The following is a 17,509-nucleotide window of genomic DNA, read 5'->3' as shown; positions in this document are numbered from 1 at the left end:
TGCGGAACCCCTCATTGAAGGTTCCACGGGGCTGAAAAGCACTCCCCAAGTCACACCCTCTGGGAACAACCACCCAAGTAGGACTGGAACCACCGCAAAGCGATGCCAGCCACCCCTAGTTTGGAGAGCTGCTCCAGAAGGATGCGTTGGTTGATGGTATCAAAAGCTGCTGAGAGGTTGAGAAGAATTAACAGGGACGTGTTTCCCTTCTCTCTCTCTCGACAGAGGTCATCATACAGGGCAACCATAGCACTTTCTGTGCCAAAACCGGGCCTAAACCCTGTTTGAAATGAATCCCGAAAATCAGTTTCTTCCAAAAGCGCCTGGATCTGGTCTGCAACCACTTGCTCCAGAACCTTGCTCAAGAAAGGGAGATTAGCAACTAGTAGTTAGATTTTTCGAATCCAGGGAATGTTTCTTAAGGAGTGGTTTTACCACTGCCTCCTTCAAACAGGCAGGGACCACCCCCTCTCGTAAAGAGGCATTGATCACCTCCCTGGCCCAGGCAGCTGTTCCCTCCCTGCTGGTTTTTATCAGCCAGGAGGGGCAGGGGTCTAGAGCGCAAGTGGTCGCTCTGACTGATCCGAGCACCTTGTCCACCCCCTCAAGCCTTACCAACTGAAACTCATCCAGCGCAACAGGACTAGACTGAGCTCTGGACACCCCATGAGATTCATCTGCTATAACAGCAGAGTCAAGGTCTTGGTGGATGCAAGTGATTTTATCCTCAAAATGCTTTGCAAACAAGTCACAGTGAGCTACCACTGGTCCTATCACTTCCTTTGGGCCAGCCTGTAAAAGGCCCCGTACAACCCGGAAAAGCTCTGCTGGAGGACATAATGAGGATGCAATGAAGGCAGCAAAGTATTCCTTCTTTGCTGCCTTCACTGCCACTAGGTAGGCTCAATAATGAGCCCTTACCAGTGTTTGTTTGGTTGCATTCATTCGGATCTTTCCTCCACTTGCCTTGATGACATCAAGGCAGCCATATGGCCTGCAACATAAGGAGAGACACCAACCCTTTAACATGAACGGAGCTGTTTAACTGGATTGAAGTGTGAGAGAGTACACTACTGGAAGATTTCCACAGGTAATTGGGGAAGCAGGAGGACTAACAGACAGATCAGATAACAGCACAGCAGCAGAAGCCAAGACAGGCCTGAGTCAGGTCTATGAAGCATGGGAGAAAGACAAACAGGTCCAAATTCTTTTCTGCAGGAGTGCTCAAAGTATGGTCTGGGGTATATATGGTGTACACAGGCCACAGCCACTCTTTCTTTGCTTGCGAGGGTTGGTCTACAGACCTATCAGTTGCAGCTCTCTTGAAATGCTGCACTCTGGTAAATTCACAACCAGTCAGGCACTGCTGACTGCAGAGAGACTACACTCAGGAGGCCAAACATTACATAATGGGAAATGCCCAAGCAACTACCAGTTTTGCTCCAGGTGCACAAACTGAGAACCTAATACATGTGCCAACTTGAATGCTTACAAAAAAAAACATACTTGACCAGGAAGACCCAAACACACATGTGGTCAGCTAAGCCCTCAATGTCATGCAAAATAAGGTAACTAAAGCAATACCAAGATTGGGTCAAACATACCTAGTTTTACACTGGCCTCATTTTTCCATAATTCATAAACATTCTGACCACAAAAGCATTCCTAGATTTGGCTGACACTAGAAGTCTAGGTGCCAAGAATTTACATGATGTCAGATGCATTCATTCCAACAAGTGACACCTCTGACAACCATTTTTGTTGACAGCTGCCCTCAAAAAACAGCAGAGCTTCACAGGATTCCTTCAGACAGTCGGTTTCTGGAATATTCATCCCAATTTGCTTGCAGAAAGTCTATGCAGAGGTTATTGAGCAAGTTGTTATGATCTGTCTATAGGGAGGTTGGGTAGTCTTCAGTGATGTCTCTAATTGCTAAGTTGTTGGTTGTTTATCTATAGAAGAATAAAATACTACTGTTCAGCTACAAGAGGCCTCAAGGCAGTGTGCAACATTTATTAATTACAAAGAGCGCTCACTAATGGTTCCTCATCACCCAGGAAAAAAGTGACAAGTGGGGTTCTGCAGGGTTCCGTCCTGGGCCCCTTGTTGTTCAATGTCTTTATAAATGACTTGGACGAAAGTATTCAGGGGATGCTCATCAAATTTGTAGATGACACCAAACTGGGAGGCATAGCCAAGGTCACTCAGAATTCAAGATGACTGTAACAAATTGGAGAACTGGGCCCAAACTAACAAAATGAATTTCAATAGGGACAAATGTAAGGATCTACACTAAGGCAGGAAGAAGTAGCTGCACAAATATAAGATGGGGGACACCTGGCTTGCCAGTAGTACATGTGAAAAGGTTCTGGGGTCTTAGTAGACCACAAGCTGAACATGAGTCAACAGTGTGATGCAGCAGCAAAAAAAGCTAATACTATTCTAGGCTATATCAAGAAAAGTACATTGTTCCAATGAAGGGAAGTCGTAGTACCACTCTATTCTGCCATGCTCAGACCACACCTGTTCTGGGCACCACAATTTAAGAAGGATATTGACAAGCTGCAATGTGTGCAGGTGAGGGCAACCAAGATGCTAGGGGTCTGGAAACCAAGCCTTATGAGGAATGGTTGAGAGAACTGGCTATGTTTCACGTGGAGAAGAAGAGACTGAGAGGAGATATGATGGCCACCTTCAAATATCTGATGGGCTGTCACATGGAGGATGGAGGGTAGGACCAATAGCTTCAAGTTACAAGGAAAGTGATTCCGACTAAACACCAGGACGAACTTTGTGACTGTAAGAGCTGTTCCATAGTGGAATGGACTCCCTTGGAAGGTGGTGGATTTTTAAGCAGAAGTCGGGTGGCTATCTGTCATGGATGCTTAGTTTAGATTACAGAAGGTTGGAATAGATGACCCTTGGGGATCCCTTCCAACTCTAGAATTCTATGCCAAGATAGAATTCTAGAATAGAATCGCTCCAATGTTTTCGTATTCTTCCTTTCCCAAACCAATTTGCCACATGAATGTCCACAAGGAACAAACTAAAGCACCCACATCTGGCAAAACAGCCCCTAAACATGACAAAGGCAGCCACTTGGGAAGGGGGGGGGTTCAGCTGTTCATTTCTACAAAGATGAATTTCTAGGGCTGAAGAGATGCCACATCCTCTGATCTGGGAGGCTGGTCCCCAATTCCAACTGTGTAGAAAGAACCTGTAGTTAATTTGGTGGCAAAGGAAATGTTCTCTGCACATGTACAAAGAAGCGCTGCACCAAAGTGAGCCTGGCCTCAAACTCAACCCTGGTTAGAAGTTCCTCACCCCCTCAGCTCTGCTTTCTCCATTTCCCTCCTGGATTTTACACTGCCTCAAGAGAGTGCTTTGTCTCAGAGTCCATAATGAGTTTACCAGTTCAGTTTTGAGATCCCTCCATGGCGGGATCTAGTTATAATTATTTCTCGTCTCGCTGGGGTTCTGTCTTATATCACACCCATCTACCACCCATGACATCCAGGTGCTTCAAGGGAACTATAGGCCACCAGTGACTTACTGAGAAAACCCACAGCTATCAGCATAATGCATTTGTCTGGAACGTCAAGGATTCACTTAGCAAGCCAATGGTCATGATTGGCATCACTGTCAACTCAAACTTTTTGCTTTTTTGAAGATCCTGGATGTCCAGCAAACCAGCAGAACAGACTGAATGACTCAGGCTGAAATTAATTCCTCCCATTTGAGAAGAGCCATTTGGCATCCTCCACAAAACCCTAATATAATCCAACATTCTCCAGCTGAGGAAGACAAAACCTGCAGTACATTACCAACATTCAAAAGGTTCTGAAGAATCCACATTTAAGCAGTTCCTTATTTCCTGGCATGAGAAAAATCATTCTTCAAAGTGAGCATTCAGACTAGGCGGCCTCATGGCAGCATTTTACAGCAAACCCCTCTAGAAGTTAAGCAAGAAAGAAGCCAAAAGGGCTGGACTGCTCACCTCTCTGCATTGTGAAAAAACACATATTATTTTAAAAAAAACACATGCAAGTCTTCTCTCTCTGCTGAAGCTAAGCAGACATGGGTCTGAATGGACCTGGATGGGAGTCTGTGGGGGTCCCCATGTAAGAAGAGGGTAAAAGGGAAACTCAATCAGAGACTGACTGCCATCAGGGTGTTTAGGAAGACCTTTTAAAAACGTAAAAATATTTTGCTCTGGTGGCAAAATGAGCAAAGCGAAGCTGCTTGGAGAATCTCTGAGGAATTATGGGACTTCAAAAGTGATCGCCTCTGAGGACATGGAGCAGGGCCTCAGCCACGTGATTGTGTCAATTTCTTAGTTTGGAGCTGTTATCTCAAAAACTGAAAAGCAGCCTAGAAAGGTACTATTAATAGCAGAAAAGCTATTAATCTTCGCTCTTGGTGCTGCGTGTCAGCCCAAGATCACTATCCCCACGCACATTTACCATACTTTCCTTTGGTTCCCCATATCCTCCTCCATAAGGTGAAAAAACATCTGGGAGAGGATGATTTTGAGCAAATAGCTCAGTAACCTATTTTTCCTCCACCCCCCTTAATTGCAGTCCCCAAGGCTGCTTTTCAGTTTAAAATAAAACAGGGAAAGAAATTCCCAACTGCATGTAATGTAGGGATGGGGAATGAACGGCCAGTAGGCCCATTTCAAGCTGGAATTAGCGGCACATCCATCACAATAAATATTCACATTGATTTTAATTGTATGTCTATTGCTTCTTTTGTTTCTAATGATTTGTATTAATTGTATTACAGTTTGAATTCCATAAGATTGCAAGGCACAGGTAGAAAAACCGTTAAGTAATCCACCCAGATGCTCAGCAGTTTTCAAGTGAACTGTGGGTGGGAAGTTTGGAAACCACTCCTCTGGATCATTCTCCCTAGTTCCCCTTCCATCTCCCACATAAAATTCTAATAATCTTAAACTCTGTGAAATTCCTCCCAATGTTTAATTTCTCCTTGTAGCTCTTTTGGAACTTCCAGGGTATGACTGTTGTTACTTTTTTGCCATGGGAACTGAAAGTGACTTACAATATTTTAATCCAAAAACAAAACAGATACCTTAAAATCAGTATAAAAAGTCATTTTTTAAAAGTTAGTTTCCCCACACTGCATCTTAATACAGCTTTCTTGTCTCAGGGCTCTACCTGGAATCAACAAGTCGGGCCAAATCACATGACACTGTTCCAAGCCAGGGAGAGGCATGGACATTAAGCTTACGGCCAAAAGGGTATGAAATTTATCCCACCCCCTCCAACTTGACCAGAGAGAAAAGGCAATTATAATATTAATATAACTATCTACTGTTATCATTTATCCCAACCATACACTTGAGATGAGAGAGAAACACAAGAACAAAACAGGAGGAGGACAATGAATAGGTGGAAATAGAACGAGAGGCAGGTATGAGCGCCAGGCAGGGCAGTTAAGCTGCTTGCTCCTGCCGCTCCTGCCACTGTTCCCTTAGCAGGAGACAGACTGGACTTCTGCTTTGCTGCTACTGCTCTCTCTCTCTCTCTCTCTCTCTCTCTCTCTCTCTCTCTCTCCCCTCTCGGCAATGACGGCAGGCTGTAGTAGCTGAAGGCTGCACCCCAGCATGTGCACGCTGCCCAATTTCTCTCCTCCTCCTCCTCCTCCTCCTCCTCCTCCTCTCCTCTCCGGGATTCTTCTGCAGCACGTAGATGCTGCCTCTTCCTCTCCCCACCAAAGCCCCTTAATGGAGCCACATGCTCCTTCCTCCCCAGCCAACTTGCAAGGCGTCAGCCGGATCGTGAAGATGCCAGTCACCAAACCTGGCAACAAGACATCTTCACTTGGTCGCAAGTGGAACATGGCAGCCAGGGGATTTCAAACACTGCCTGGAAGGGGTCCCAAATTGGCCTGTGAGGTTAATCCCCTCAAACCATGCCCAACTGCTCCACACCCGATGCCATATGTGGGGAACTCAATTGCCCTGCCCAGCCCTGCAGAAAGCTTTGCAAGCCCTAAGTTCAGGGCTGCCAAGCACTGGGCTGGCAAACCCCCTGGAGCTGTGGTGCTCGACAACTAGCTGGCTGTCAGGCGTGTGGGAAGCACTGTGCAAGGGACGTGGATAGGCTGGCTTTCCTGCCACCTGTCAAAGGCTCCTCACCCTGGAGTAACATGTCACCAGGTGCTGAAGCTGTGCTAAGTGGTAGGTTTGAAATGTGGGCTTAATCCTGATTAGGAAGGAGAGATCCAGCCTCAAGACACTTAAAAATAAAAAAAACACCTTCTTAAGGCATTCAATTGAACATACATTTTGTTAGAAACCATATCAACTCATAACATTTTTTTTTTTTTAAACAGTCCTGAGAAGGGAAAGGCAAGTGATATCACTAGAGTCAACTTGAGCTATCCAACAGGAAGAACCGGTTTTCCCTGGGGTCAGTCCTGAAGATAAGGCTATACCTAAATACAAAATAGGATAGAGATGCCATTTTCTAGCTCATTGCTCAAGTTATGTATCTACACAGCCTCAGATACTTTAGGTCCCTAATGAACAAATGGCTTTACCATTCTGAGGCAGCGGTAGATGACAGCAAACGAGGGTCTTCACAGTTCTCCCCAGTAAGCAGACAGCAAATGGCCACAGACACTCAAACTTCCCATGATTCCTCTTGTCTCTCAACTGGTAAAATGAATGCGGGGGGGGGGGGTGCACGGAGGGAGAAGATCCCTGCTTTGGACATTTCCCCCCTATACTCATTAAAAAATCAGTTGTCACCAAACTCCAAACTGCTCTGTAAAAAAAAAATCACTCTCCTCCAATGCCAAACAAGTTTCTCCAAGCAACTTGGGTTAGAGGCAAATATCTCTCTCTGTCAAGAAGCTCAAATTAACTTCTATCGAACCTCCAGACGGCATTCATTACATTTCATGTGCCTTCTGAATTATGTTTCTTACAGTACGTTCCAACATCCTTTAGCACACAATCCTGTTTAGTGGTGAACTCTGCAAACCCAAATTGCTTTTTTTTAAATGTCAACGTCTTCCAACGTGAGATCACAGGAGATGGTGCAGGATAAGCCACCATGAGATAGAAAACAAATCCAGAAGTGAGATGGATTAAGAGGTGCAACACACAGGTATGAACTTAGTGCTATATAAAATTAAATCCACTTATCTTGATATTGTGGCTTTTTAATTCAATTTTTAGACAAACAAAAATTCAGCACAGAACCATTTCAAGTGCAGTGAAGGCCAATTTTCCTTTCAGTGTTACTCACTCCAGTTCTGCATGCTGCGACAATGCAAGTAATATTTTCTGCCTTTCAGTGTACCATCTATGAGCCCACAGCAGTTGTATTTTAAAGCTGGAACAAGGATGACTGGCTGCCAGTTTAAAATGACTACCATACGGCTAACTTAATGAAGGGCTACAAAACTACTTCCAAGTGAAAGCAAGAAACAACTTTTTGAGATGCTTAATGCAGCGACTCACCATGACAGTGCAGTCTTCTGAGCCGCTGGCGATGACTTGATCATTGTGAGGACACCAGTCTATGTCAAGCACAGGTCCCGTATGGCCACAAACTGTGGGGTAGGATTTGTCAATTCTACCTGTCTGAAGAGAATGAAAAAAGTGCTGTAATGTACTGAACAAGGAACAAAATACAAACAAGCCAGGGATGGATGACCTGCCTCTCTCCAAATGTTGCTGAACAACAACTCCCATCCGTCCCAGCCAGAAGGCCAATGGTCAGGAATGATGGGAACTGCAGTCAAACTTCTGGAGGTCACAACTTCCACACCCCCAAAGTCAGCACTTCATGTTCAGTAAATTATCTCTTACACACAAAATATAGAAATGTATGGTGCTAAGGCTTTTTAACAGTCACACCTTGACTGTAATAGGTTAACTGAAGGCAAAGTTAATTGCTGAAATTCACATAGACAAACATTGGCGGCAGCTCTCCTGGGGTTCCATCAGACTGTTTGGCCATCTATCCCAGTGTTGCCTACTCTGACTGACAGCTCCCTAGGATGGGATGAGGGAGGCCTTTCCCATTAACTGATGCTACCAGAGATCCTCTGAATGGAAATGGCAAGGACTGAAGCTGAGGCAAGCAGGGGTGCTTTTCCCTGCAGCTAGGGCAACTTTCCAAACTTATTTCAAAGTTTGCATGGCTGTAATGTCAGAAAAACCTTTAAGCTGTATTTCTCCAAAGATTTGCACTTGTTTAAGTGTTTAAAACTCACTCCATTTATTGAACTGTAGGCAGATCCATGACAGCTGCCTTTTTCAGACACAAACACCTATGACTGGGTTTCCTAAGCTACTCTTTGCTCCTTATGCTGCTTGAACCCTGGATCATGCATCCAATTACTGCACTGCTAATTCCAGGGAAGTGAGTTTTCCCCCCAATTCAGAGTTGACTGTGCATAAGGTTTCAGAAACAGCGATAGCCATTAGTTCTTGCAGACTGACCTAAACCTGCTTGTCAAAATCAGGAGAGAGGGGCAAGTCCTAAAGAACTATGAGGCACAGCAACAGGAAGCAATCCTTACAGTTCCACTGAAACTGAATAGAGAGGTATCTCTTCTTCACAGCTAGGAACGTGTCATGGGCATGCCCACTTAAATGCCTATCTTGTGCCCGTGACCAGATGGAGAGGTGAATATGCACAGCCTCTGATCAAAGAGCAAATTGCTACTGCAACCTTTAAGGAACCACCAAACTGTTTGCTGGCCAATGGTGTGTCAGACCAAGCCAGCACACTATCACCTGCAAGCCCCTGGGCAGCAGCTTCTATCTGCATGTACACACTATCTTAAAGCAGGGGTGGTGATCCTCCAGCCCACCAACGTTGAGGGCTGAGGGGAGTTGGGAGTTCAACACCATCCAGAAAGACAAGGCTCTCCACCCCTGTCGACAGGAAACATCATGGACAGGACTGAGGGGAAGAAAATGACTCAGGAGGAGAAAGGGCAAAGATTCAGAGGCCTGTGAGCCTACTGAGGAAGACATCCCTACACCAGCGTGGAGTCCTTCAGGCGCAAGGGCTGAATGTGTCCATCTGGTCCCCCTAACTCCCTCTAGGCCACACCCTTGTGTCGCTGTGCTCTGATCATGCCCCTTGCTTGTCAGGATAGAGAGGGTTGTGTGAGTGTGTGTAGAAACTGCACAAAACTGACCCCTGTTGCTTTGCCCACTTTGCCTCTGCCCCCTGGAAGGCTGCCCAGAAGCAAATGTGGCCCCTGGCCCGAAAAAGTTCCCCCACATCTGCTTCCCAACTTTTTGCCTGCCAGTTTGCATATAAGACACTGAAGAAGGTGGGGAGGAAGGAAAACGTATTTCCTCTATGCCAAAATCTAAATGGAGTGGTAGATGAATGGTCTGGGCGGCGGGAGATAAGTACTACATCTAAGGAAAACAAAATCAACAGGTTGAGGGGCTTGTGAAAAATTTAACTCTCTAACATGGCAACACTTGAACATTTTAAAGAGAAAAATACAGAACTATCTTAAGAGAGAACCAACATTGTGTAATCCAGACATGTATTAATGTGTCAATCAGGATTTTGACTGAGAGGGGAAAAATTAGCTGCTGCATACATATTAAACTTGCAAATGCCTCCCGTCTGTATGAACAAGATTAAAACCAAACACCAAACATTCAGACAAACAGCTGAGTGTTCAGTCTCACTCAGCAGCTTGTGTGAAATGAATGGAACGTATGATTTTTTATTATTTTTTTAGTTATCTAAAATGGCAATTCATTTGCTAAGACGCAGACCTACAATTATCACTCTCTTCGTGTTATTATCTTACTGCCCTTTTATACGCTTAAGAGAAAAACAAATATAATTGCAGGGGCCCTTACACCAAGTGTGTCACAGTTTGGGATGTAACCAGGAGTCTTTTATTCACATATAATGACTACTTACTAAAAACTTGGTAAACAATCTCAGAATCAAAATGGGGTTTTTCTTGTTTGATGAGCTTCACCAATCAGACTGGCAGGGTCTCTCAGTGGTCACAGACCAGATTAAGACCTACAGAGGTTCATCAGAATGGAAAAGATGGGCTTTCAGCTATGAAAATTAACTACTAAATTCCTCACCACAAAGGCTTCCAATAATGAGTCAGTTGTAGTCAAATGGGACTTTGGTCTGCAACAGAGCACCCACAAGCACAATTCACTGCAACTCACATTTTAGCTTACTTTTAGGATCATGTGAATCACCCTCTGATTTGCCCAGTTTATGTGTCATCTCACCAACCACCAAACCATTCTTGAACCCTGCAGATTCATAGGCTTCTTACTCTATCCATGGAAAAATAATAATACTTTCTCCTGATTTGCAGTAACTATGGTTAACTATGTTGTCCAAAACAAAGTTACTGCTAGCTACAAATTGCTCTCATATAAGAGATTGAGAAATCCGGATTAGAACCTGATTTTGAATGGCTTGAGAGCAAACTATGGTCACTAACCATGGCTTAGTGTTATGTGCAAACCTGCTCATTGGGTGGGAGAGATCCCAAAATACAATCCTGGTTCCTCACTAGGGCGAACATGTACAGTATGTTAGTACTACTTTCTGCAATATGCATCATGACAGTGTTTTGTTTTGTTTTTAATGTTAAATGCCACAAAGAAGAAGAAGAAGAAGAGTTTGGATTTGATATCCCGCCTTTCACTCCCTTTAAGGAGTCTCAAAGCGGCTACCATTCTCCTTTCCCTTCCTCCCCCACAACAAACACTCTGTGAGGTGAGTGGGGCTGAGAGACTTCAGAGAAGCGTGACTGGCCCAAGGTCACCCAGCAGCTGCAGGTGGAGGAGTGGAGACACGAACCCGGTTCCCCAGATTACGAGACTACCGCTCTTAACCACTACACCACACTGGCTCTCTACACCACACTGGCACTTAAAAAAAATTAAGTGCCTAAAAGTAGGCTGGTCACTTTAGAGCAATCATTATGGATGTTGATAAAACTAAGATAAAAACAAATGAGCAGCTGTAGCACAGAACAATTCCTAGCAATTACAGTGGTACCTCGGGTTAAGTACTTAATTCGTTCCGGGGGGCCACTAGGGGCGCATCGGAAGATGGCTGACAATAACACCTCTCCGACCCACAGGGGGTAATTAGGAGGCTGTGATGGGAGTAAATAGCCTCCCTACCCCCCCCCCGGATTGTGGGGGGGGGCTGCCCTTGCCCGCTGTGCCCTATACCACCCCTGAATTTGAGGGGATGGGGGCACTAGGCAGAATGCCCTCCTGTGGATTTCGGCGCTCCTGGACGCTGTCTCTGATCCGTGCCGCTAGCTGCAAGAACTTCAAAAGGAACAATTAGGAAGAAGCGAATGCACATATTTGAAGGAAGGAGGGGGAGTAAAGACTGCTAACTGAAGAGTTCTCTGATAAGCAAGACGAGTCGGAAGAACAAGCATCAATTTTGAGAAGACAGCCAAGACTCGGTATGGCAAAGGGACTGGATGGGGGGGGGGGGACTTTTCTTTCTTTCCTCTATGTGATTAAACAAGATCCCCCCCCCACAAGTCAGAAATGCCACTTTAATGACTTAAGCTGTGGATTTACGACTGTGTGGAGATAAAGTTTCTAACCAAAGCATGTTTTAAGAAAAGCGTGGAAAGTTTAAGAGCTCTGGAATGACGCAGTTAACAATGCCGTCACCATATTGGTAAGCTCTGTCGGAGGACTTGAGTCTGGGAGGAGGAAAGAGCTGTTTTTATACTGTGGGTGAGACTCCTCAGAGGGACTTAAGAACGACATACCCTGAGATTAATGATGGAAAGAGTGATGTTATTTATGAAAGTGATGATATATGGAAACCATCACGATATGAGGATTGGTCGAACGGAAAAATCCACACAGGATATAATTGGTGTTTATCTGCTTAAGGAGATTATCAGAAGAGAGCATAAAGGAAAAAGAAAAAATGTACGAATAAGATGAGATGTGGAAACAGCAAGATAAGACTGGATAGAATTATGAACTTTATTTGGACTGATTTGGATATGAACGCAGTAGCAAGAAGATGATCAGAATCCCCCTTTGAAACTTGAAATATGGGTCCCCTCAACAAAAATTTAAAATTCGGCTTTGTAATTCGGAATTTATGTGATGTGATTTGATTTGATTGGTCGGTTAATAAAAATTATATTTTAAAAAAAAGTACTTAATTCGTTCCGGAGGTCTGTTCTCAACCTGAAACTGTTAACCTGAAGCACCACTTTAGCTAATGGGGCCTCCTGCTGCCGCCGCGCCGCTGGAACACGATTTCTGTTCTCATCCTGAAGCAAAGTTCTTAACCCGAGGTATTATTTCTGGGTTAGTGGAGTCTGTAACCTGAAGCGTATGTAACCTGAAGCGTATGTAACCCAAGGTACCACTGTAGATGTATGGGATATTATGCTTAAAACAACCCTTAACTGACTTCTTTTGCAAAGCATTTTGACTACAAAATTGCTTGCATCTGCAGGGATCTTGAATCCACTGTTAAAGCAGATGAATCTCGAGGGGTGTCCAGGCACAGTCTAGTCCTGTTGTGTTGGATGAGTTTCAGCTGGTAAGGCCTGAGGATGCGGAAAAGGTGCCTGGATCAGCTGGAGTGGCCACGTGCTCTGGACCTTCGCCCCGCATGAGTGATGAAAACTAGCAGGAAAGGGATATCTGGCTGGGCCAGGAAGGTAGGTGGTCACTGCTCCTTACGCAAAGGAGTGGTCCTTGCCTGTTTGAAGGAGGCAGTGGCAAAGCCACTCAAGAAACTTTCCCTAGATTCTGAAAATCTAACTAACTACCAGCCAGTTGCTATTCTCCCTTTTTGGGGAAAGGTTCTTGAGTGGGTGGTCATGGAACAGATCCAGATGCTCTTGGAGGAAACTGATATTCTAGATCCATTTCAATTGGGCTTTACACTGAGTTTTGGCACAGAAACTGCTTTGGTCATCCTGTACAATTACCTTTGTTGTTTCTTTTCTCTCAGGCCTTTGGCTATTTACACAATCTATGGGCTATTTTGGGGGGGGGGGTATTTGTTTGTTACTATGTTATATACTTTTGTCTTTTTATATTGTAAACCACCCTGTGATCCTTGGATGAAGAGCAGTATGGAAATTTAGCTGATAAATAAAATAAATAAGCTAGCTTTTCACACAAACCCTTCCAGAGGGCTTAAAGTTTGCCAAATAAGACCATTTAATGAAGTCACACAGGCCAAAATAGATTTCTGTGTAAAAGTCCTGATAGGATGGGCAGGAAAACTGGTGCAGTCTTCCACCATGACTAACCCTGTCTTTCTCATAGAAAGAGGCAGCTAATCACAGAAATATACTTCTTAGATAACTGAATGTAGAAAGTCACTTCCTCAGGAATGTCTGTTATCGCCCCAGCTGGAAATAAGGAAGTGGCACCAACTTGCACATTCCGCTTTGTGTATGCTAAAGAATGGAGCAGAGGGGGGAAGAAAACTGGATCACAAAGAATGGGTTTGAAACGCAAACGAAGCTCTCTCCTTCATAGAGAAACAGTTTCTCCTATGGCCTGGCAGCAACTCACTCCCACCTCAAGGTTCAAAACCTCAGTCCCACCTCTCATCATTTAACAAGACCTGCTGCATCTATAGAGCACCCACATCTACCAACACCAGATGGGTTATACCCAGGTGCTAGACTTAAATGAAGACCATAGAGTTGATGCAGACCATACCAAATGGCCATCAGTCATCCAGCAAGCTGGCCAAGCTCTCCATGTTAAGATAAGGAAACGGGGAATATAGTAACACCACCATCACCAAAAGCCTGCTACAGAGCCATTTAAGTTGCTCTGGGGACACAAAGCTTGTACCTTCCATCAAAACTCACAGAATACATTCAGGTAACATCAGTTAGCAACTGAAAGTTCTAGCAAAGCAAGTGGTTGAAACATGAACAGCTGTCAGATGATGAGCAAAACTCATTCAAAGTCCCCTAAGCCTGTTACACAGCTCCAGTAGCAGACTGAAGATGTTCATGAGCTAACGTGGGGTGGGGTGGGGTGGGGGGTAAGAAGCAAGGTGTGCATATAAATTGTGTCTTTATAGTCCTATGGGACTGTAAGAGTGGGGAAACAAGGTGGAAAAATTAATGATTGAAACGTGAATATGGGGTTTTGGAATCAAAAACATCTTGCCCAGAGCAGAACCACCCAGGACACATAACTTAGCACTGTTTGGAGTTGAGCTGATAGTAATCGGGGGCGGTTCTGACAGATAGTTCCATTTGAAAGAAGTACGTTGGAAGTCTTGAAGAGCAACGGACTGGCTGTGAAAAGCACCTTTTACACCTTTAATAAATAATAATTTAGTAAACAATAATATCCAGTTTGTAGTTCTACATTTCGCAGAGCACCATCACACTTAGAAAGTGGGCCTTGCTTTGCAGGATCCAAATCTTGAAATGGTAGAAACAAAAACGGTGTGTGAAACAAAGGGTCGCCATGTTTTTCTCAGGAAACTACCTTAGTCTGATCCATGGACCACAGGCTGCAATTCAACAGGAACTCCTCCAGCACACAGGCCCTACTGGAGTAAACGGAAGTAACACAAGGCTCTCCGTGGGCTCCCCCCTCCCTGCTCCCATTCCATTCAGCTCAAAGCAGGTTGTGCAGGAGAAACTCTTGCTGGAGACCGCCATGGTCAGCAAGAGACAAGCTTTAAAGCTACGTGATTTGTTATCAGGACTCAAATGATTTATGGCTCAAGGATTTTTTTTAGAAAGCATGAGGAGCCTCACCAGGCCTGTGCGACTCAAATAGTTTTTCAAATATACAAATAGCTAAGAGGTAGTAATAGGGCTGGTATCTCAACCCACTGGGAAGACTACGAACCAAGCAGCCAAATGACTTCATTGCTCAGTGCCATGTGCTTACAACGGAACACAGAGAAGTGCTAGGTCCAAAAACAAAGGGCCCTGAAAATGCAGTAGTTTCTACGGAAAATCTGCCCTGGAAAGATCTATGGCAATGCGCAGAAATTCACCACAAAATTAGCTGTGACAGATACAGACAGAACAAAACTGCCAACTTGCTTGCCAGAGGAAGAAACTGAGTACTTGGCACAGCTACCGCATTTCAAGTACTGAACAGCAGTTTGTTGCTCCTACTGTATTGGGAGGGGAGGAGAATGGCAAAATCTAGAAGAGTACAGTGGTACCTCAGTTTAAGAACAGTCCTGTTTATGGACAATTCAGTTTACGAACTCCACTAAACTGGAAGTAGTGTCCTGGTTTGTGAACTTTACCTCGGTCTAAGAATGGTGGAAGGGCACCGGTGGCGGGAGGCCTCATCAGGGAAAGCACGCCTTGGTTTAAGAATGGTTTCGGTTTAAGAACGGACTTCCGGAATGGATTAAGTTCGTAAACTGAGGTACTACTGTATCTAGCTTGCATTCCTTAGAAACCAGAAGAAGCAGAATACCTTTCTGTGTCACTACTTCTGAACCACTGTGACTGCCCTCAGGAATGCCCTCCTCTCTGTCATCCGTGAAGCCCTGATCTACAAGACTGGCCACTATGGCTGAAATCCTGTTTTTATAGTAACGTTGTACAATTTCTTTTTGTGTTGTAAGCTGGGAAAGTACTAACAAGGTTTTGGGAAGGAGGAAGGAGGACTCTAGGACCCTGTCAGAATCCTCATGCCTCCTTCCCAAAGCCAGCACCTCACTTACCAGGCTTTGGGAAGGCAACATGGGGGGGCGGGCAAATGAGGCTGAGAGCCACAAAAAAATTCACCGAGGGCCGCATGTGGCCCTCGGGCCGTGTGTTGGACCACCCTGCTCTGTTAGTTACACTGCCTCTGTAGTTACACTACACAGGCCCTCAGTCAAATATATATTAAGTATATATTAACATGAGGAGGAGGAGCTGAATTTAGAGAAATCACAAAAGAATGGGATGCTACTCATTTCTGATAAATTAACTTGTGCCACAAAACTGTCTACTTAGTAGATGCTGGGGCTGAATTTTGAAGGCTTCACTTCCACATCAAATTCCTTGTGAGCATAAAAGAGAAGGCAAAGAACAAGAAACGTGATAATCCTAGGTTGGTGGCTTGCCCGTTTACTGGCTGCTGGCCTGCCCTATTAGTCACAGCCTCACTCCATGCCACAAAGTCCACAGACCTTAACTTCTACAGTAACCCAACACTTGCAGTTTCTTCCTCACTGCTCTCAGGACAGGAATGACATATTTGGCTGGCAGAGGTTCAGCTGTGTGGAGCAAGCAAGAGATGCCATTTCTTAATTCTGGTCTTTCCCCAGAAAAACAAATAGTGCAGCTTCCAAAAATGAGGAGGGTTTTTGCTCCCAAGCTTCAGATTTGCACGCCAAGTTTCAAACTAAAACCAACATTTTCATAGGCAAGTTTTATGAGTGAAAGTGCTGATAATCCCTCAACAGAAGAAAACAGTAGTAATGTACTTCTGTTAGCACTCCCCCCCCCCCACCCCAGCCACTGGAAGAGCCTCAAGGGATGCCTGCGAAGGCTTCTGGTGTCAGCACATGCAAGTAAGTTCAAAAAGGGATCTTCCTGGAGGAATTAGGACCAGGAAAGGTTGAGGGGAAGGGCCCAAGGTTTCATGCAGATTATACAGATGCAAACTATAGGCATATTCCCCGGCAACTGCAGGTTTCTTGATTTCTCAGTTGTGCAGTAAGATGAAACACCATATCCCTCAGAGATGACACAACCGAATGCCCAGAAGGAACATTGAAGGGCAGGAAAGACCAAGCATGGGTGCAACATATGGTGGGGGCTTTTATCCTGCACATGCAATGGTTTGCACACTGTTCCTGTGAAAATGCTAGCTTTTGAGAAGAGGCAACAGAAACCACAGCAGGAGAGAAGCAAGATTAAGTTTCATGCAAAGAGGAGAGAATATCCCATATTCTCACAAAAAGACAAAAAAGCCAGAAATAAAGGATGTAAGTGCATCATTAGGTTTTTTAGTTGCCATTTCCCCCCTTAAAGGAACATGTTTTGCAATCAGTGGTAAGGACTGCATGAAATTCCTTGCAGCAGGGGGTGGAGAACCCACCAGACCATTCTGGCCAAGTCCCGCCCATCTGCCCTAGATTATACAGGCAACTTCCCCACTTTCCAAGCCCCCACATGCATAAGCGAAATGCACATGTGGGGAGCACCCTCTAAACAGCTGTTTTACCTATTCAGAAGCATAGATCACAAGGGTAATCTAAGGGGCAGCGCAGACCCCCTTCCTCCTCCCCTAAATCTCGCCAGAAAGGGCAGGGAAGCTGCACAGATGAGCCCACGGCCAGGAACGGCCTTCTGCCCATCAGCTGTTGAGTGGAGCAGCACAGCAGCAGAGAGAGCTCCCACAGGCCATTCTGAGGGGCAGGGCCACAGCTTGTAAGCTTTTTATAATGGAAAACCTTTTTGCTATCAGCTTCAGAAGCAGAAGGGACTTTCCTCCAGAAGAGTATCCACAAGCTTCATG

At 44.9% G+C, this 17,509-nt stretch overlaps 1 protein-coding gene across 1 annotated transcript in view; it reads right to left on the bottom strand.

Annotated features, from left to right (window-relative positions):
- Nucleotides 1-17,509, bottom strand: part of CORO1C (coronin 1C) — a 63,371-nt gene that overhangs the window by 13,794 nt on the left and 32,068 nt on the right. The window contains exon 3 of the mRNA XM_080976879.1: nucleotides 7,493-7,615. Within this exon, the coding sequence (XP_080833005.1) occupies nucleotides 7,493-7,615 (123 nt within the window). The remainder of the gene's footprint in view (nucleotides 1-7,492; nucleotides 7,616-17,509) is intronic.

Source organism: Podarcis pityusensis (assembly GCF_964106645.2).
Source record: "Podarcis pityusensis genome assembly, chromosome: 13".
Classification (NCBI taxonomy): domain Eukaryota; kingdom Metazoa; phylum Chordata; class Lepidosauria; order Squamata; family Lacertidae; genus Podarcis; species Podarcis pityusensis.
This window is presented reverse-complemented; position numbering and strand designations above follow the sequence as displayed.